At 44.3% G+C, this 21,417-nt stretch overlaps 1 protein-coding gene across 1 annotated transcript; it reads left to right on the plus strand.

Moving 5' to 3' along the window:
• The first annotated feature begins 377 nt into the window (after positions 1 to 377).
• STX11 (syntaxin 11) lies at positions 378 to 21,185 on the plus strand. The gene is made up of 2 exons (XM_054987691.1): positions 378 to 471; positions 19,466 to 21,185. The coding sequence occupies exon 2, from the start codon at positions 19,471 to 19,473 to the stop codon at positions 20,338 to 20,340; it is 870 nt and encodes a 289-aa protein (XP_054843666.1). The 5' UTR covers positions 378 to 471; positions 19,466 to 19,470; the 3' UTR covers positions 20,341 to 21,185.
• The last annotated feature ends 232 nt before the right edge of the window (positions 21,186 to 21,417 follow it).

Raw genomic sequence — 21,417 nt, forward strand, 5'->3', positions numbered from 1 at the left:
CCCTGTCCATCTTTTCTTTGAAACTGCTCATCTTATATGAAAAGAATTCTACAATAGAACCTGCTGCACTCAATCCTAGATGCCAGATCTTTTGAAAACAAAAAAAGGTCAGCGATCAGGTCAGGAGGGGAAACTCTGCCAAGAATTTCAGGCAGGTCTGACACACTGGCTTCTAGGGCACGTTCTACGGCTCCGTCATTATTTCCAGTGTTATCAAGGAATGTTAGTTTCTCCTAATCAGGCTGCTGCTCACGAGTATCCCCATACCACAACATCGCTCATTATCTTGGGCAAAAAAAAGGCAACCAGGGCAACCAATGGGCTACAAGGAGGAGGAACCAAGGGGCGGGGTGAGTCAAGAAAGGGGGAAACTCCCAGGAGGATTAAGTTGACGAAGTTGTCCCCGCGGCCGCGCACTCCTTGTGGAACAGCAGCGTAAGCCGGTTTCCTCGCGTCGTGGTCTATACTATGGTAAGTCGTTCAAATTTGCATGGGGTACTGTGTGGTTGTGCATTGTCGTTTAAGACGATGAAAGCTCTAGAGCGAGTTTTGTCTTGGTCTCCCGCGCACCACCAGTTTGTCTAAAATAGAAAAATAACACCTGAAACTACCTCCTGTCTTCCGGCAGCGGGAAGCGCTTTGGCATTTCAAGAGCATCTTTGAAAGGATCGCCTTTATGCGACCGATGGGTAGAACGCGGTGCGGCAAGCCTTCGGCTAGTTGCTGCGTGGAACTTTTCTGTTTAAACTGAGGAACAAATTAACGCGGCAGATACTGAAGAGGCTGCAAAGTTCCTCCAAAGCAGGCGGCTAGTGATTATGAGGCTGTGGAGGAAACGGAATACTTTTAATTATTGTTTCTTTGTGTGTGCGTTTTTTAATTATAACCCAGTACGAAGGGGGTCTTGGGGTCCCAGTAGTCCTACTAATCTCTTATATAGAGTGAAATTCCGATCGACTGGAAATTGTAGGTGTCCTTGTTGGCCTGGGGCGCCGAGGATTGATAGGAACTAACTGAAACATTATAGAGAAGTGAGAAAGCTTTCGAGTTCACCAGAGCTTTTCTTTTAAGTTACATTTTAAAAGGAGGGTGTTGGGCATGAGGGGAAAGCATGGCTGTGGAGACTGTCACAGTTTTAAAATGGAACAAGAGGAAGTGTGATGCAGACTTAATTAGATGAAATGTACTAGAGACAAAAATTAAGTTTGTTGTACCAAAAGATATAGGGACAAAAAGGGATGTACTAAAACGAATGACAGGATTGCCCATTGGAAATAATGGGAGAGGCTTGAATGCCCATTGGAAATAAAGGGAAACTGGAATGCCCATTGACTTGCATGGGCTCCATTGAAACACATTAGAGCAAAAAAAGAGGTGCAACGAAAACATGGAATGGATTTTGAAGGAAAGTGTCTGGGCCCAGATAGCCTGTTATGGGACTGGATTGACAGGCCCCTGACTGGAATGACGGCCCCTGGGTGTGCCAGAAGGGCTTGGGGACTGGAATGACAGGCGCCTGACTGGAATGATGGGCCCTGGGTGTGCCAGAAGGGCTCGGGGACTGGAATGACAGGCCCCTGACTGGAATGACGGCCCCTGGGTTTGCCAGAAGGGCGCTGAGACTGGAATTACAGGCCCCTGACTGGAATGACGGCCCCTGGGTGTGGCAGAAGGGCTCTGGGACTGGAATGACACGTCCCTAACTGGAATGACGGCCCCTGGGTGTGCCAGACGGGCTCTGTGAGTGGAATGACAGGCACCATGCTGGAATGACGGCCCCTGGGTGTTCCAGAAGGGCTCTGGGCCTGGAATGAGAGGCCCCATGCTGGAATGACGGCCTCTAGGGGTGCCAGAAGGGCACGGGGACTGGAATGACAGGCCCCAGACTGGAATGACGGCCCCTGGGTTTGCCAGAAGGGCGCTGAGACTGGAATAACAGGCCCCTGACTGGAATGACGGCCCCTGGGTGCACCCCAAGGGCTCTGGGACTGTAATGACAGGCCCCTAACTGGACTGATGGCCGCTGGGTGTGCCAGAAGGGCTCTGTGAGTGGAATGACAGGCCCCATGCTGGAATGACGGCCCCTGGGTGTTCCAGAAGGGCTCCGGGACTGGATTCATAGGCCCCATGCTGGAATGACGGCCTCTGGGACCCACCGTGACCCAGACCGCAGGATACGGCAGGGTGCGGCCCATCACATCTGTCACTGGGATCCAGCGGTGCACTGGGGTGGCGGCTGGGACTAGTTGGGTGTGGATCACTGAGACTGTGCTCCCTGAGTCCAACAGGGCCTGAAGCTTCTGCCGGCCTATCCTCACAGTGGCACATAGACTCTGCATCCCCTTGCCTGCTGAGTCAGCTGGCGGGTTGATTTCCCAAGCCAACGCTCTGGGGCTGGAATGACAGGCCCCTAACTGGACTGACGGCTGCTGGGTTTGCCAGAAGGACTCTGGGCCTGGAATGACAGCCCCTGACTGGAATGACGGCCCCTGGGTGATCCAGAAGAGCTTCGGGACTGGATTGACAGGCTCCTGACAGGAATGACGGCCTCTGGGTGTGCCAGAAGGGTTCGGGGACTGGAATGATAGGCCCCTGACTGGAATGACGGCCCCAGGGTGTGACAGAAGGGCTTGGGGAGTGGAATGACTGGCTCCTGACTGGAATGACAGCCCCTGGGTGTGCCAGAAGGGCTCGGGGACTGGAATGACCGGACCCATGCTGGAATGACGGCCCCTAGGTGTGCCAGAAGGGCTCGGGGACTGGAATGACAGACCCCCGACTGGAATAGTGGTCTATCGGTGTGAGAGATGTGGTCTTGCAGTTGGATTTCAGTTCCATCAATGCCCTGAAAGCCCCTGGTGTGGTGGAAGCTTTGTGGGAGCTAATTGAGTCATCCTTGTATGGACGCTTTTGCTGTTTTATCTATTTACTGAGTTTGTTCTAATCCACTTTTGGTCAGGTTGCAGTGATTACAGACTATAAATCCAACAGAAAAAAAATGGGTCCCCAAACTTGCGACCCTTTGGAGCCTGCTGGCATGTTTGTGATTCTGACACACCATGGTGGGTACAGACACAAAATGACTGCTGCAGCAGGTGAGCGAGCAAGCAAAGACTAAAAAGAGTCCAGTAGCACCTTTAAGACTAACCAATTTTATAGTAGCCTAAGCTTTCGAGAACCACGTTCTCTTCGTCAGATGCATGGAGGGCAAGAAGAAACTGGTCAGATATATAGGTGGAGACATGACCTCTACTCATCTGAAGGCCAGGTCTAATTGCTATGGCATTGAACAGCCCGGTGGGGGGGGGGGGCAGACCTGGCTTCTGCATGTCTGAAGGACAGGTCTATTCGCCATGGCATTGCAAAGCAGGTAGATCTGATCGCACTTCCGAAGGCCGGATCTGTTTGCCATGGCTACTTGGCCTCTGCATGTCTCAAGGCCACGTCTACTTGCCATAGCTTTGCACAGTGAGTTGACCTGCCCTCCAGACCCATACAGCTCAGGTCTATCTGCCATACACTTGCAGGGCCAGGCCAATTTGGGCGTGGGAAGCAGGGGAATGCCGCTCCCTGGGCACACTCTCTGATGGTTCAGCATGCTCCTATGCACCACAGTAGGGCAATTTCAGACCAAAGCAGTCCCAATTCAGCGCAGTGTGGAACACCGGAGTACTCCAGGTTCATTTCTGCCCCCAACACGGATAGAACTCCCAGTTTCCACAGCTGCCCGATTCAGCTCGAATCAGGGCTAAATAAGCCAGCTGCAGGGCTCAGGAGTGCTCCTGGGCCCTTTCTGCCTGCCCAGAAGCACTCCTGGTCTCCTCAGTGGCCCAGCTCTGGGCAGAATCAGGTGGCTGCAGTGCACAGGAGCACTCCAGGGCCTTTCTCTCCCCTGCCCCCAGCGATGCTCCTGGCTCTGCGGTGTCCAAATCAGGCCTGGGATTGGCTGGTGGAGGGAAGGGTCCACCTACCAAACCCTCTGCAGCCCAGTTGGGGTGAGGAGGTGGCAGGACGGACAGTCCCGCCTCCCAGCCCTTTCCCAACATGATTGGTCAGCAATGGGGAGGGAGCAATGCCAGGCCCAGCTGCCCTGTCTTCCCCCTGCCCATATTGGGGAGCGGCAGAGGGGGCAACGCCAGGCCCGGCTGCCCTGCCCTCCCCTTGACCAGATCATGTTGTGGTGGAGGCAGAAATGCCTGCCCCGCCTGCCCTGCCCTTTCTAGAGCCTGTTGGTTTTTCCCCCCACAACGGGCTTTGTTGCTAGTCCTACTTTATAATTCCCTTAGCGGGTTTCCGACGACTCACATTGATGCTGGTGCGCTTGCGCAGGGCACACCAGCATAAAAGCGCACCAGGCAGGCTGCTTCTGGAGGGTGCCGCTCAATGCCGCAGGCTTCACAGCCCGTTTGGAGGGCGGCGGCGGCGGCATGGGAAGGGTGCCGCGGCGGGAGAGAAGCCCGCCACCCTCTGACCCACGCTGGAGCCAAGCCGCGCCGCTTTCGGCAGCGACGGGGCGAGGGCAAAGTGCTCACTGCCATGTCAGCCCTGCCGGAGCCGGACACACCGCTCTGCAAAGACCCGGGGCCTTGCACGGCGGCGGTGCTCCTCTTGCAGTGTCTCGCCCCGGGTTCAAGGAGAGCAGTGCACACGGCTCCTGGGGCCTCGCAGGGCAGCAGTGCTCCACTATCCTCGGGCCCGGGGAAAGGCGGCGTGAGCGGAGCGCCGCCCCCCTGCAAGGCCTCTGGAGCCACAGCGCTCCGCTCTCCGATCCAAACCCCCATTGCCTCCCTCCCTGCCTTTCCACACCCCACCTGGCTTTCATCCCTTCCCCAAACCCCATTGCCTCCCTCCCTGCCTTTCCTCTCCACACCCCACCTGGCTCTCAGCCCTCCCCAAAACCCCATTGCCTCCCTAACTGCCATTACTCTCCACACCCCCACCTGACTCTGACCCCTTCCCAAACACCCATTGCCTCCCTCCCTGCCTTTCCTTTCCACACCCTACCTGGCTCTCAGCCCTCCCCCAAACCCCATTGCCTCCCTAACTGCCTTTCCTCTCCACACCCCACCTGGCTCTCAGCCCTCCCCCAAACCCCATTGCCTCCCTAACTGCCTTTCCTCTCCACACCCCACCTGGCTCTCAGCTCTCCCCAAAACCCCATTGCCTACCTAAATGCCTTTCCTCTCCACACCCCAACTGACTCTCAGACCTCCCCAAAACCTCGTTGCCTCCCTACCTGCCATTCCTCTCCACACCCCTCCTGCCTCTCAGCCCTCCCCAAACCTCCATTGCCTCCGTACCTGCCATCCCTCCCCAGACCCCTCCTGCTTCTCACCTCTCCCCAGACTCACCTTGCCCCCCACCTGCCAGCCCTTTCTAACCACAACTTCCCACCAGCCCTCCCCAGCCCCAGCTTTCTAGAGCACATTGTATTTATTTGCACAACGGGCTCTGTTTCTAGTATAAAATAACAAAACTTCACCCCCTACCCACCACCCATTGAAAAGGCAATATAATATTGATAATGATATGTTATACTCCCTTCCCCTTTGGACCCCACAAAAACTATTGCACTCAAATTAATAAGAAAGCAATTTTCATACCAAATGCTAAATAAAAAAACATGATATATGTACAGCCTCTGAGAGACCCTGTGGAAAGTGACCTCATTTGGGCCTGTTGAACAAAAGTGCAAAATCAAGGGCCTGTCTTTACAGCTGGGTAGCACAAACTGCTAGTGACATATTAAACTGGTTTTTTTTTCAAGTTTGGATTGTTTCCCCCCTTCCCCACTTATACGGCTTGCAAGGAAATGGGGAAAAAAACAATTTCTTGACTCTGGAATGCTTTCCATTTTGTTGCTCAGTTGTTTCTTACTGGAATATTAGTTCCTTTATGAGGAGTAGGGGCTGAATGAGTTATCTTTTTTGTGCAGATTTTGATAGGTCAGTGGAGGTAATGTTGAGTTTATACAGTAAAGCTGGTCCTGATACGATAGAATACCATACGGTAAATATTTTCAAGTTTAAAGAAATATCATTAGCAAGGAGCCAAGACATAGTTTATCACACCCAGAGGCCATCATTCCAGTCTGGGGCCTGTCGTTCCAGTCCCAGAGACCTTCTGGTACACCCAGGGGCCGTCATTCCAGTCAAGGGCCTGTCATTCCAGTCCCCAAGCCCTTCTGGCACACCCAGTGGCCGTCATTCCAGTCTGGGGCCCATCATTCCAGTCCCTGAGCCCTTCTGCCACACCCAGGGGCCGTCATTCCAGTCAGGGGCCCATCATTCCAGTCCCCGAGCCCTTCTGGCACACCCAGGGGCCGTCATTCCAGTCCCCGAGCCCTTCTGGCACACCCAGGGGCCGTCATTCCAGCATGGGGCCTGTCAATCCATTCCCAGAACAGGCTATCTGGGCCCAGACACTTTCCTTCAAAATCCATTCCACGTTTTCATTGCACCTCTTTTTTTGCTCTAATGTGTTTCAATGGAGCCCATGCAAGTCAATGGGCATTCCAGTTTCCCTTTATTTCCAATGGGCATTCAAGCCTCTCCCATTATTTCCAATGGGCAATCCTGTCATTTGTTTTAGTACATCCCGGACAAAAATACAACGGCCAGTTTTCCTTTGAATGTTGAAAAGCCAGATGTAATTCAGATCTGTCTCCAGATACCAGTCCCTTCTAGGGCAGAGAGCAAAAGTAAATAAAAATGTCACAGTCCTTGTTTCAACAGAACTGGCACAGTAGAAGCCAAATTGGGTAATGTTACCTATGGTTGGGTGCCCTTTCGCCTCCATAGTCCCATCATTAAATGGTAGGTCATTTCCTATAATTCTAGGATCCTCTTCCTGGATGGCTAAATTTGGTAATTGTTAGAAGAAACAGACGTTGCAAGAAGCCATGTTGTTCAGTTACAAAGAAAAAAGTTAATGCAAATTTTGTCATTCACTTTGACAGGAGTCTGCAAAAACTTTTACAATCTGGGAACCTTGATCTGAAGAATTTTTATTCAGATGTAAATCTCACTGAGTTCCTCATGATATATTCTAAACTAAGTTGCACAGGGTTGCAGTCTTTGTAGGAGTGCGATAAAAATGAAACTAACATGGCACATTTTGGTATATGTAGGATTATGGAGACTTGGTAGACTTTTATTTATCCTGTTTTTAGTGAATGGTCCAGAAGCACTTGATATTGGATTGTTAAAGTGGGTGTAGAGGTAGACTTGGTCAGAGCTTGAAGAAACACCCATGTAAGTCACTTTGATTTTTTTTTCCAAGGAAAACCTGGATCAAACTTTGTGTGGTTATATGATATTATGAGCTCAGAAATCTAGGCAGTCCAGAGAAAGCTTGTAATCTACTTTCAGCTCTGTCTTTGAAGTACAGTTATGTGGATGCAAGTCCCACTGAATCAGTGGGATACCTCCTAGGAAAAATGGATATTGGCAAGTTGCTGTAGCTTTACTTGTTCTGCCATATATAAGGGGGATGGGATATAATCTAAACGTAAAAAGCAACAAAGCATCTCTAAAACAGAGCCCCCCCACCCACCGTTTTACCTTGCTTTATTGTAGGCTAAAAGCCTTAACGAAACTGCTCATCTTCTAATAAGCTCATCTTGCAGTAGAAATTCAGTTCTGTGTTAAAACTGCAGTCTAATTTCAGATCTTAGTTTGTAGTTTTAACCTAGCTTTTGTGACTTCTCTGCACCCCAGATATTTGTAGCGTCCAGTTGATTTCTTGCTTAGTGCAGTATTTCTGAATGTGAGGGCATGGACGAACTTCAGGGGTCAGAGTTTTCTAAAATGTAAGGCATGGCCTCATGAGAGTCATGAGTGTCTGAAGGCTGCAGGCCTAACTCTCTCTAACAGCTGGACCTGGGTAAATCATGCATGTTGCATGGTAGCACATTCCCCAGTGTTTGCTGCCAGACCTAGCTGCAATAAGTCCTTCCTCAAAAGCCAAAACATTCCTAGAAAGGGCCCAGCCTCTTCCTTTTACTGCCAGAAACCAAGGTTTTTGAAGGCCGGCAATACTACTGTGGCTGCCTACCAAGGGCTACTGAGGATATTTTTATTCAAGCTACAGGTGCAGCTTCTATCATTAAACCACAAATGAATTTCTTTTTTAGATTTCAGATTTTTCAGCAAACCTAGGATTTTCTGAGGTTTCTAGAAAGATCTGCCGCTAGCTTTAAGTATCCACAGATTGAGCCATGTTGAGAATGTAGATGCATTGATGTGCTGCCCTAATATACAATGGACCACATGAGGAAAGCATGGTCGAGTTCTTTTACCCTTACATAGATTGGGAAGTTGAAACTGATTCTTCAGCCTCACACACCTGCTGCTGTTTGCCTTAGAATGAAAAAAGGCAGGAGTCCCCCCCCCCCTTTTTCCCTTGGTGTGTGTGGGGGGGGGGGTTGGTTTTGGCTGGCCAAGCTGGAGAATAGTTAAACTCTCTTTTGTTGGGGGCCTTGAAACAGAATCCTGTGCAGCTTCTACTTCTGAAAGATCTGCTCAGGCATTTTGTAGTGTTTCATCTAGTTAGGCTTCAAGACTGTGGAGCACTTTTCAGTAATTCTCCGCTAGTTACATCCCTCCCACCCATCTTTGTCTTCCCCACTGTCTTCACTTTTTCCCTTCTTCCCGACAGCCTCTCCCTTATGGCCCAGTTGTGTGGTGCCAGCTGAGCTAGGCCCAGTTGCATGGTGGGGAACCTGCAAGGACTTGTGGGGGGTATTCTAGTTTTCCCTTTATCCCCTTCCCCACACTATTTCCTCTTTCTCTTCTCCTGGCAGCCTCTATATGCTCACCTTTCCTTATGTCCTTCTCTCCTTGAAATCCACTAAACAACTTACCTTTTATCTACCCCCATCTTACCTATATTTCTTAATTTACTTCATTTATATACTGCCTTTATCTACAATTGGGACCCAAAGCAGCTTACATCATTCTCCTTGCCTCCATATTACCCACAAAGCAAGCCTGAGAGGTAGGTTAGGCTGAATGTGTGTGACTGGATCAAAGCTATCCAGTGAGCTTCTGCACCAGAGTAGTAATTTGAACTTGGGTCTTCTGGATCATACTCTGAAACTCTAACCACTATACTGCATTGGCTTTTGTTGAGGGTGGCTGCTGTTGAATAGTAGCAAGAATAATAGGTAGCCAGAGGGCAAAAGAAGTATTCAACAACACTCTTGTTCAAGAATTCATGAATCTCTTATTAAGACTGGTAGGTCTAATAACACATGTAATTAATACATATGCAGTTCATACATCACTATATGTGAATTGCATCACTATATAATTCACTTATAGTGATGTATGAACTGCATATGTATTAATTGCATGTGTTATTAGACCTACCAGTCTTAATAAGAGATTCATGAATTCTTGAACAAGAGTGTTGTTGAATACTTCTTTTGCCCTCTGGCTACCTATTATTCTTGACTTCAGTCCTTACTGAGGGCAGCCAAGTTTTTTGTTACCTGTTGAATAGTAGCAAGCATCCAGGCCTGGGTGAGTCATGCTGGTAATGTGGTAGCAATTTGCCTGGTGGTTGCTGCTGGGCCTGGTCCCAATGAGTCCTCAAAGGACTCATGGAAAGGGCCTTGTCCCCTTCCTCTTCCTGTTCTGGACAGAAACCAAGCCTGGAATACTGGCTGAACTGTTATGGTTGACTAGCAACAGCCACAGAGAGCATCTGATTAAATCTACAGGCTCTCCTTTTATCATTTTGGCTTTTTTAATAACGCCCCCAAGAGTTTTTGTTCAGCTTTTCCTGCAAACCCAGGGCATTTTTCAAAAGTGTAGGAAGACCCATCTTGTCTTTTCATGGTTCCAATATCTTGATTTAAATATTGTCAGATCAGGGCCACTTGGCTATTAGTATAAGATAGCATTTTAATGAGTTTAATGCCTATTCTTCATAGGCTGGCCATCGTTTGGGGATGTGACAGAGGGATGAAATATAGGAACAGGACAAAAGGTGCACTGCGTCCCTAAGATCCTTGCAATTGCGCTCGCTGCACCATGCTACACTTAACCATGATGTAACTTTAAATAGACAGGGCTTTTCCAGATTCTAATCGCAGGATTAACTGATGTATTTTTTCCCTCACAAATCTGAAGATCAGTTTTTGACATGTTGTAGCAGCAGCTATGTATTTCAACAGGGTAAGTAGGTGACTGAAAAACGAAGTGTGATGTCTTGTTTCCTCCCAAAATTTAAGCTGCCGACTTTCTTTATTAGATTGTATTTTGAGTTAGCAATTACCTGTTGTGCTAAGGACAAAATACAAAGTGAGCAAATACTGTTATTTATAGGTGAATAAGATTTGAAAGGATTTATAATTGTTTCTGTGCAGTCTTGGTATTTCTGTAGTGTAGCATTTTAAAAGAAGTTGTAGCTGCCTGCAGTTTGATTATGTGATGGTAAGACACTATTTCCCCCACAGTGTCATCTTTCAGAAGGAACTTGGTAGGTTAGCTACTATCTTTACATACAGTCCTTTATAAACTTTTGCTATAGCATTCATTCATTCAAAATACTTATCCTGACCTTCCAATAAGCTTAGGGTTACTCACTCCCCCACCAAATTACAACAGTGTTTGCAATATAAACAAAACTATTTTGGAAAAAAATCTTTTCAGTCACACTTCTTGTACTGCTTTAGAATGGCTGGGAAGGGAAAGAACAAAATCTAATGTAGCATCTTTCTTTCCAGAAGAAATACCTGTTAAATCATGCCTTTAGAGCTACTCTGCAAGGTCCCCATGGATCCAACATTTTTTTTCATGGGTAGGCTATTCCTGGAGATTTGGGGGCGAAGCCTGCAGAGGAAATATAATGCTAAAGAAACAATTTTCTCCCAGGGATCTGATCTGTGTTGTAATTCTGGGAAATCTCCAGGCCCCACTTGGAGGTTGGCAGTCTTATGGGCTGAGGAGAGAGAGAGAGAGCAGGAGGAACTCAGAATTAGCCTCATTGCTTTGACAACTGGAATGCCGCCATCTCCAGAAACTCCTTTGTTATAAATTATTGTTAATGGAAAATATATGGCATAAATAAAGTAAAAAGAAGATGGTCTGGGAGTTTGTGATTGGTAGCTAGAAATCTTGTGTTATTACTCACTTGATAACTTTTGTTTCATGATATAATTAGCACTATGAATATTGTGATAATGAACCTTACAGTCACTTGACAGTACATGCCTAGTAGGGATAATGTCACGAGTAGTTGGATAATGCACTTATAATGCTGTGTCAGTGTTGAGTAATTTCATCTGCATACTCCATTGCTTAGCTGTTATGAGTTAAGTAGTGGGTAACATAGAAATTTAGAGGCTGTGTTGTCTGATTCACATGACACAACTTGTATATGTATGTTTAAGGGTTGCCAAAAGGAACGGATGATGATATTTTGGCACTAGATTCTAGGAACAATCTTTAGGTGCAGCCTACAATGCAGCTCAAGGATTGCAAGGAGGGATGCAGAGAGGGTCCATCATGAAGTCTTCGTATAGCAGGATGTTCAATAGATAGATAGGTATTACTATTGCAAAAACAGTGAATTTCAGAAAACAAATATGGCTTCCACCTCTTCCCATTGCAGCAAGCCCCCAGCTCCTCCCATCCCTCCATTTGTGCCTGCTGCAGATTTGGAGCTAATACTGCCTTATCTCTAACAGGAAAGCAGCACCCTCCCACCCCAAAAATGATTTCGCAGAAGCACTTGAGACCTGGAAAATAATATATATTCTTTGTTGACCCTGAAGGGACACTTCAAACACTGGCTGGCCTGCTGGACTAGTTTTTTAACAGTTCTTGTTTTTCATATAAACTAAGGCACCAGTTGCTAATTACTTGTGAATCCTGTCTGACTAGACCAGGTGTCACCAGGTAGGAAATCCTAAATTTAAACACTGTTGTAAACAGAGCAATACAAGCTGTGGGCTCATCAGCATTCCCCTAGAACTTCTAGAATTTAGTTTGGGTGTCTACAAATGTTGGCTAAGCATGATTTGTGGTTGTCACTCCCTCTTCCCTCTCAAAGAGTGCCATATATGCCTGAGGAGAGGAGAAATGGGCATGTTCTTGTTTTGTAGCCAGTGGACATTTAAGGAAGGCAGGAAGTGGTTCAAGTCTATCTTGCAGCTTCCATAACACTTGCACAGATACTTTGGAAAGGGGAATAAAGGCTGCTTCCACACACGTTGGATAATCCACTTTCAATACTCTTTAGTGAACATTTGAAACTGATTTTCCATGTGTGGAACAAAAAATCCACTTCTAAAGGATTGTGAAAGTGCATTGAAAGTGGATTATCCAACATGTGTGGAAGCAGCCAAAGAGTTACTCTGCTTGTGTTCTGCAAAATCTCCATTAGAAATTACTAATCTCTCCCCCTGTCCCCATTCTGTTTCTCTGTTTTTGTTAGGGCACTTTCTCATTTACCTTCTGTAAGACTTTGGAAAAGACAAGAGGTGACATGAATCTCTTGCGGTGTTTCAGCCTCCTGCTTGGGGGCAGGGAGACAGATCTTTTTCTTCCCCGTGCCTTCTCTACAGTTCACACAGAACTGAAACGAAGGGCATGATTTTGAGGTGGCTTACATAAAGCAGTAATAAAAATACAGGAAACAAAAATGAAATATATTAAAATGGACATCCCAATTTTTAAAAAAATTACCTCACAGTGATCTCAATCAACCGCCCTTTGAAACTTTTAGAATAAAATGATCAATAATTATGTTGAATCAAATGCCATTTTAAATAGAACAGTCTTGTAATTCTGTTAGAAACTACTGCTGGCAAATTATCCAGGGAGTGGTTGGTGTCATAGTATGAGACCCTGCCCTTACTGAAGCTGGCTGCACTTGGTGAACAGATAATATGTGTGTGTGTTATGTGCCGTCAAGTCGTTTCCAACCTATGGCAACCCTATGAATGAAAGACCTCCAAAATGTTCTATCTGTAACAGGCCTGCTCAGATCCTGCAAACTAGAGGACGTGGCTTCTTTTATTGAGTCAAGCCATCTTGTTTTAGGTCTTCCTCTTTTCCTGCTGCCTTCCACTTTTCCTAGCATTATTGACTTTTCCAGAGAATCTTGTCTTCTCATGATGTGACCAAAGTACGATAGCTTTAGTCTTGTCATTTTAGCTTCTAAGGAGAATTCAGGCCTGATTTGATCTAATACCCACTTATTTGTCTTTTTGGCTGTCCATGGTGTCCGCAAAACTCTCCTCCAGCACCACATTTCAAATGAATCAATTTTTTTCCTGTCAGCTTTCCTTACCATCCAACTTTCACATCCATACATGGCGATGGGGAATACCATAGTTTGGATGATCTTGATCTTGGTTCCTAGAGAGACATCTTTATCTTTAAGGATCTTATCTAGCTCCCTCAAAGCTGCTCTTCCAAGTCTCAATCTTTCTTCATTGCAGTCTCGCTGTTGGTTGATGATTGAGCCAAGGAATAGAAAATCTTGAACAACTTCAGTTTCCTCATTGTCAACTGTAAAATTGAGTAGTTCCTCAGTAGTCATTACTTTTGTCTTCTTGATGTTCAGTTGTAATCCTGCTTTGGCGCTTTCTCCTTTAACCTTCATCAGTAGTCATTTCAAGTCTTCACTATTTTCTGCTAGTAATGTGGTGTCATCTGCATATCTCAGAGCCAAGCTACAAGTGATGCCTGACACAGGTTGGACACTTGTGAGCTTCCCTCAAGTTTTGATGGGAAATGTAGGCATCCTGGTCTTGCAGCTGTAATGGAGAGTCAAGCTGTAAAACCAGGACGCCTACATTTCCCATCAAAACTTGAGGGAAGCTGACAAGTGTCCAACCTGTGTAAGGCTTGCTAATGACTGGATCACTCCTTCTTGAATTGTTCCACCGACGGCACTTCTACAGCTTATTAGTGGAATTATTGGCGAGGCTGTGTGCTTGAATGAACAATTTGCTGCTCCAGCACCTCGCACTTTGACAACATTGTTCCAATTATTTATATGATGAATTGTATTTATAGTAAATTTATTTCTCTACAGCAAGGTATAGCACACAGCACTTTAAATTATAGCCTCTGAGTACGTATTGCTTGTAGTTTTGAAGTGGCTGTGGGGATTTTTGTGTGTCTCATTCGTGTATATTATGTTCAATAGAGTTGTTGGGTAATAATAGCATATATAATGCTATTATATAATAGCATATGATTAAATTATAAATACGTTCTTTATTGGTGTGTGATTGTTACTATCATATAAGGTTTTTGTTAGTTAGGTTTCACCAATTATTTTTGGGTTACATGTGGTGGACATGCAAAAAAGCACCAAGATATTGGATAAAAATACATGAAGCGATGCGGCAGATTTTCAAGCTCAGGTATGAGCTGAACCCGAAAAATATGCTATTAAATATCTTACTGAGTAATGTTACAAAAGAACAGCAAGATCTCTTCTGGTATATGGTGACAGCTGTGAGAACACTATATGCAGCAAAATGGAAAACAGATTCTTGCCCTGATATGCTGGAGTGGATAGACAAGCTGTATGAATATGTATCAATGGCTAAATTAACATCCCATGTTCACCAATACCAGAATTCCAGAAAAAATGGGAAGATTTCTTTGATTATTTAGGTTGAAACTAAGATAACTTAAGGTAATCATAGTATAGAGACAAAATATGGCAGAGATGACTGATTAAAAATTATTCATATTAAAGTTTGGGTATAAGCAATCAAGAAGAGGGGAAGAGAACTATTATATAAACTAGTTGTGCTGTTACATATTTTGAATATACTTTTCTGTAGCTCAAATATAACTCAAATGTAGTGCTTTTTATTTTATATACGCTTCTATGCACTTTCTACAGTCATTTCTATCTTTTCTTTAAATAAAACTTGAATTATTTAAAAAAACACCTAGGAGAAAATGTTTACAGCACAGACTATTCAAGTAGTTCCTTAGATATAGCCTCAAAATGTTTTACAAATAGTGGTGTTATGAGAAGACATCTCACCTTGCATTAGATGAGCTTTCTGCTCTAATTTTTAAAAAAAGCACGTTTGTTAGTTTAGAAAAAAATACCAGACTTAAATCTGACAAAAAGACCTAATTTCTCAAGAGTAGAAAAACTGCTTCCAGGAAGAGGAGTTTTTGTGGTGTCACACAGTCTCACAGCTGTTCAGTGCAATGCACAGCTACTTTCTATCCTGGACGCGCATAACCAGTTTTCCTTGGGAGATGATTGTATGCAGGAACATAATGTGTGGGTGTGTATGCTTCCATTGTTTCAAGAATGTACATCTGGACACATACTTACATGTCAATGAAGTATGTAAGACAGCCATGAAGTACATTATTGTGAGTGAGCTGTTTAAGTTTATGGGCTGTCTGTGGGCAACAAAAGGTTTGCCTCCCAATGCTTGTGAGAGAAAAGTATCCTTGTATAACACAGGTTGCAAGTCACTGATGATGTGTTGAACTGGTTGAGTTGAGATCTGTATGTGACCACCAGTGGTGTTCTGTTGTTGTTTTATTTGGGCCTATCTTGTAGCAAGTTATCACTTGGTATCATTCTGGCTTTGTTGATCTGTTTCCTTACTACATCAGGTGAGTATTGTAGTTCCAAAAATATCTGTTGTAGATCCTGCAGGTGAGAATCTCTGTCAGAGGGATTGGAACTGATGTGACTGTAACATAGCACTTGGTTGCAGAGGAAGGATTGTTTGGTGTGTTTAGGATAGTGACTGAAGGCATGTAAATATGTATGCTGATCAGTAGGTTTCCAGTATAATGTGGCTTTTAAGGTTCTGTCATGTATTTGTACAGTGGTGTCTAGAAAATGTACTTCCTGTATAGATTGATTCATGGTCAGATTGATGGAAGTTGCTGAAGGCCTGGTGCAATTCCTCCAGTGCTTCTTGCCCATGTGGAGTGTCCATATAGATTTGTTCCTGTATGTGTCCTACTAAGGACACATACTAATCCTACTAAGTTCCATTTGGTATTCTTGAATAGGGTCTGAGGTTAATGGTTCGTAGAAAGTACAGAATATGTTTACAAAATAACTCTTCACAGCTACTTTTAATTCTCTTTACTTGCAAAACTCTCTTCAAATAGGTACTCAAGGCATTTCACCTTTCCACAAATTAGCTTGGTTTAAGTTACTGCATTTTAGGAGAATTGCAAACACACAGACACACACGCCTGGTCTGTATCTTTCTTCTCTGCTCAGCAAAGTTTGAAACCCTCCTCCAGATTAAGTGGCTGTTCCACAGCAGAAGAGCTGCTGAAGTTTGAGGAAGGCTCCTTTTGGTTGGAGAAAAGTTTCATACAGGATACAGGCCATTAACTCTAAACTTCTATAAAATAAATCAATTCAGGTCACTTTGACTTAAAGCTGCATTGTGTATAAATATTAGCCAAGCATGATTCCACGGACTGTAGCATAAAATTCAACTGATACTTTTGTAATGGCAGACCACTTTTAAGCCTTTGAGGGGTTCATCACAACTGTGAGAAAAAAATAGTTCTGAAGCATAATGCATCACACTGGATTAACCACGAAAACTAGGCTTGCCGGGTACCTGCCAATGGCAGGCAAACTCGGTGATTTTCCCCTCTGCCTGCCGATTGCTGGCAATTGGTGAGAGGTGGCAAGCTGCCTGGTGATCATCTGCCACCAGGAGGCAACCTGGGCAAACAGGCAGTGCGCACACCCCAGCAGGCTTGATGACATCACTTCCGGAAGTGATGTTATTGTGTTGACTGCAGGAGTGCTTCTGAACTTTGCACAGGGGCAATTTCTGCCCAAACAGGCCAATTCATAAAGAATCAGTCCTGCATGAAACATGGGAGCACTCCACTATCCAATGCGATGCCATCACTTCCAGAAGTGGCCTCATCGCACCCTTGCCAGGCGTGTGCATTCATGAAGGATGAAGCCTGGTAAGTACTGGCTCCCTTTCACTGGTTGCCAAGAAGACCTGGCAACCCTAGTGAAAACTAATATTTTCAATATCATAAAAAACCAAATTAGGATCCATGGATATTTGCAGCAGAAGTATAGTTAGGGCAGACAGGATGAAAGACAAAGGTTTGGTGCAGTGGTTAAGAGCCTGAGAGACTAATCTGGAGAGCCAGGTTTGAGTCCCCACTCCTCCTCTTGAAGCCAGCTGGGTGACCTTGGCCTAGTCACAGTTCTCTGGAGCTCTCTTAGCCCCACCCACCTCACAGGGTGTTTTGTTGTTGTGGGGATAATAATGGCATACTTTGTAAACTGCTCTGAGGGCCAAGCTACAAGTGACGAATGACAATTGAACGGCAAGTAGATTGAGTGGAGGACAAGTGAACAGGGAGAAATACACTTGCCGTTCAAGTGTCATTCGTCACTTGTAGCTTGGCCCTGAGTGGGCATTAAGTTTTCCTGAAGGGCGGTATATAAATCGAATGTTGTTGTTTTATTTTCTTTGCTCCCCACCCCCTCTTTATCTAGCCCTACTATTGCTCTTTCCAGTCCTTCCACAAGCTATTCCGCAAAAGAGTTTGATGTCTGTACTCTTGGTAGTGAGCCTATCTTTATCTTCCATCCCCCATGAGGTTCCCTGGACATTCATGGTAGACATTTTCTTTGCATCTAGATATGCTATGCAGATTTTCATGGCTTTTACATTTCTTTAGTTCAGAACCTCATATGTGATCTGTTGAAAGCCAGTACTGTGGAAACAGTTCACTAACCAGGTATTCCTGGTATTTCTGTGGTTGTGATGTGATTGCAACATCTCCTGTAGCCATTTCTAAGTCTTCCTTGCACATATTCCACAAATGCTGCTTGTGGCTATGATTCAGTGTTCACATGGAAGCTATTTCATTCAGATCTTATGGCTATTAGTTTCCCTCTGAAGTTGAGAACAATGTAGAAGTGACACTGGGAGACTGTTTTGAAAGCTTCTCCTGCACGTGCAAATCTCATGCAGTTCTGTGCCTCAAGCCTGCCTAGTATTCATGTTATTTTGCAGGGACTGTCCACAAGGTATGGGATAATTTAAAGCCTTGTTAATGACACTTCCCCAGCACACATTTTAATATCAATAGCATGATGTTCCTTGTATGCGAAGAACTCTTTTTTAATTTTCCAAGAACTAAAACTAACTCCATCTTCATAGTAATTGAACATCCTTTTTATTTCTTCCTGTGCTGATCATATCTTCAGGGAACTTTTATGCCTTTACATGGATGACAAGGAATGGGAACAAGGTGCATGTCATGGGGAACAAGTATATGCTGGGGGCTGTTCCCAGGAGTCTGGGAGTACAACCTGGGAGCAGGTTGTACTATAATTCAGGTGAGGTGTGGAAAGCATCTTGTATGGGCATCAGATGTAGGGAAAGCATCGTGTGTTAGACGTGATGAATTCCATGCTGAATGTAAACATAAGAGTAGCTATGCTGAGTTAGATCAATGGTCCAGCAGTATCCTGTTTCACGCAAGATGGCCTCTGAAGGCTCACAGGAATGGCACTGAGGCCACAGCTTTCCCTTGTTGGCTCCCAGCACAGGTATTTAGAATGCTGCTTTCTTCAAACAAGTTTCTACCTTGCTGCCATTGCCCCTGAGAGGCCTACCTATCATAACTTCATCCAGTTCTGTTTTAAAAACCAACTAAATAAGTGCCCTTCTCTACATTCTGTGACGACTAATTCAACTCAGTTGATTACCTTTAGAGGGAAGAAGTATTTTCTTTTGGATATCCTACATCTACTACCCATCAACTTCATTTGGTATCCCTAAGTTTTAGCATTATAGGAGAAGTTATTCACTCTCCACTTTCTCCACCTCATGGCCTTTATTGATTATGTGTAGGTATGCATCTATAGATTTACAGAGTACACCAAAAAGGCTGAGGGGAAGAGCAGGGAATTAAACACTGGTGGGTTTTTTGGTTCAGCTTAGATCACACAGTTTGAACCAAGTTTCATCCTGGAGAGAGAGAGAGAGAGCTCCGGGTATATCTATAGTTTTTTGTATAATTAACTATTATAGAATCCTTTGAGAGAAATGTTGTTTTGTTGTTGCACCATTAAGTCCCTCCACTTCTGCAAAGCTTTCATTTTAAACCACTGACACTGGAAATGCCACTTCTGAATCAAACTGACTTGCCTTTTAAGGCTGATGGACTTGCCTCCATCAGTGTTTCAGTTTGTTGATTCCATGTTTCTGGATGATCTACCATTAATGTTAAATCATGATGTAAATGTTTCCTTCCTGTTGCTGTAATGGAGCATAGACAAATGTTCTGAACTATAAACAGGATATGGGATTTACAGCATTGCATAATGTCCAAAAGCTACTTTGCTCTCTAGTTCCAGTAAAAATATAAATCCTAGTGTCTTCTGTTTAGGCCATGTAAGAAAAACTTAATGTTTTCACTTATTTCTGTATTTTTCTTCTTGCCTCTAGACAAAATGAGAGACCGACTCTTTGAGCTTCATGAGCTATCAAGGCTTTATGGCCAACATACTCGTAATGTAGATGATGGCTTCCAATTATCTCGTGAAACCCTTCTGTTTGAGACAGATTATGCCTTAGCAAATCTATACAAAGACATTCAAGCAATCCGAACAAACAATAATCACTTGAAAGGAGATGTTCGGCGTCTGAGCAAACAAAATGCCCGCTTTCTTACATCTATGCGCCGCCTCAGCAGCATTAAACGTGATACTAACACAATTGCAAAAGACATAAAGGCCCGTGGAGAAGAAATCCACAGGAAACTTCAGGCTTTGAGAGACTTCAGTGAAGATGCAGAAACAAAATATGGTTCCAACTCTATCATAGCCCGTGTATCAAAGGACCACTATGTTGATCTAATGCATACTTTTCAAGAAGCTATGTTTGAATACAACGAGACAGAGATGAACCAGCGGGATAACTGCAAGAATAGGATTCAGCGACAGCTAGAGATCATGGGCAAGGATGTGTCTGGGAATCAAATAGAGGACATGATTGAGCAAGGCAGGTGGGATGTTTTCTCTGAGAACCTTCTGTCTGATATCAAGGGAACTCGTTCAGCCTTGAATGAGATAGAGACCCGGCACAAAGAGCTAATGAAGTTGGAGTGTCGAATAAGGGAGGTCCACGAGCTATTCTTGCAAGTAGCACTGTTGGTGGAAGAGCAGGCTGACACATTTAATGTTATTGAGTTCAATGTGCAGAATGTTGCAGACTATGTTGGAGAAGCAAAAGGTGAAGTGAGAAGAGCCCTAGAATATAGGAGGAAACATCCATTCCGGACAATCATCTGCTGTTGTTTAAAATGTTGTAAGGGATGGTAACTGCTGGTTGCCTTTAAATCTCTAGATCAACATTGTGGGGAGTGTTCAAATTACTATACATTTTATAATAAAGTTGCTAGTATCATAGCCAGTTCAATGCCATTTTCTTGGAGGAAAGAAAAGAGGATGAAACTAAAGAACTATAAAGGAACAGGAGTCTAGATAGTATATTTTAGACCACTGTTGTGCACCCATGATTCTAGAGTTCTGATACACACTTAATTATAAATAAGATGCTTTTTTATATGCATATTATTGTATATATTCCACAAATAAAAGTATAAAGTATTTATTTTGGTTACTCTATGAAGGAAATTGTTGTGTTGCTCTTTGTCTAGTAGCATTTTTGCTTGTTGATTGTAGAAAGGCATGAAAAAGAAGAGATGGGAGGAGGCAGCAGTTGCTAATAACTGTGTATAAAGCCACAGTTTGGGCATAGATAGTGATGGAGAGGTCTCACAAGAGAGTGGGACACACCGGATGCCACGAAGCTCGTGTAGTTCTGTCTAGAGGACTGCAGAGCTGGCTGGAGAAGAGTGAGGCTTTTGGAAGAGACGGCTTTTATCTCTTCCCCATGAAATAATTTCTACATGATAACAGATCAAGGAAGGGGTGAAAACCTCACTCAGTCTTCAGCCTTTCTTAATGCTTTTTAATGCTTTTAAGGATGGTCAAAGCAAAAAAATGTAAATGTAAAACTTCAGTAATCAAGTATACAATTTCCCTACTTCACAAAGAATACCAAAATTCTTTTGCAACCTTCGGGGAGTATTTTTTATTTTTTTTGTACCGAGTTACTGTTTTTATTGTATTTTTATTGTTTAAGGAAAAGATTTCCAGTATTGTATAACTTCCTGCTAATTTGCTTTCTAATAAATATATTTTTTTCAGAAATTGAATGCTTTATATTGTGCTCTCAATTTGAACAAATACTGTTGAGCGTTTAATATAATTTTAGGTACAATTATGTTAAACACTCTTTTGCATGAAACTCAATGAAACTTTAAAAAAATCTTTGGATTATAACGCAAGACAAAGCACACACACAGAGAGAGATTCAGTAATGAGCCTGCTATG

Source organism: Eublepharis macularius, chromosome 1 (assembly GCF_028583425.1).
Source record: "Eublepharis macularius isolate TG4126 chromosome 1, MPM_Emac_v1.0, whole genome shotgun sequence".
Taxonomy (NCBI): domain Eukaryota; kingdom Metazoa; phylum Chordata; class Lepidosauria; order Squamata; family Eublepharidae; genus Eublepharis; species Eublepharis macularius.

Bases quoted from the DNA above. Each gene is read 5' to 3' on its own strand.
- STX11 (XM_054987691.1), top strand. From the start codon at position 19,471: ATGAGAGACCGACTCTTTGAGCTTCATGAGCTATCAAGGCTTTATGGC.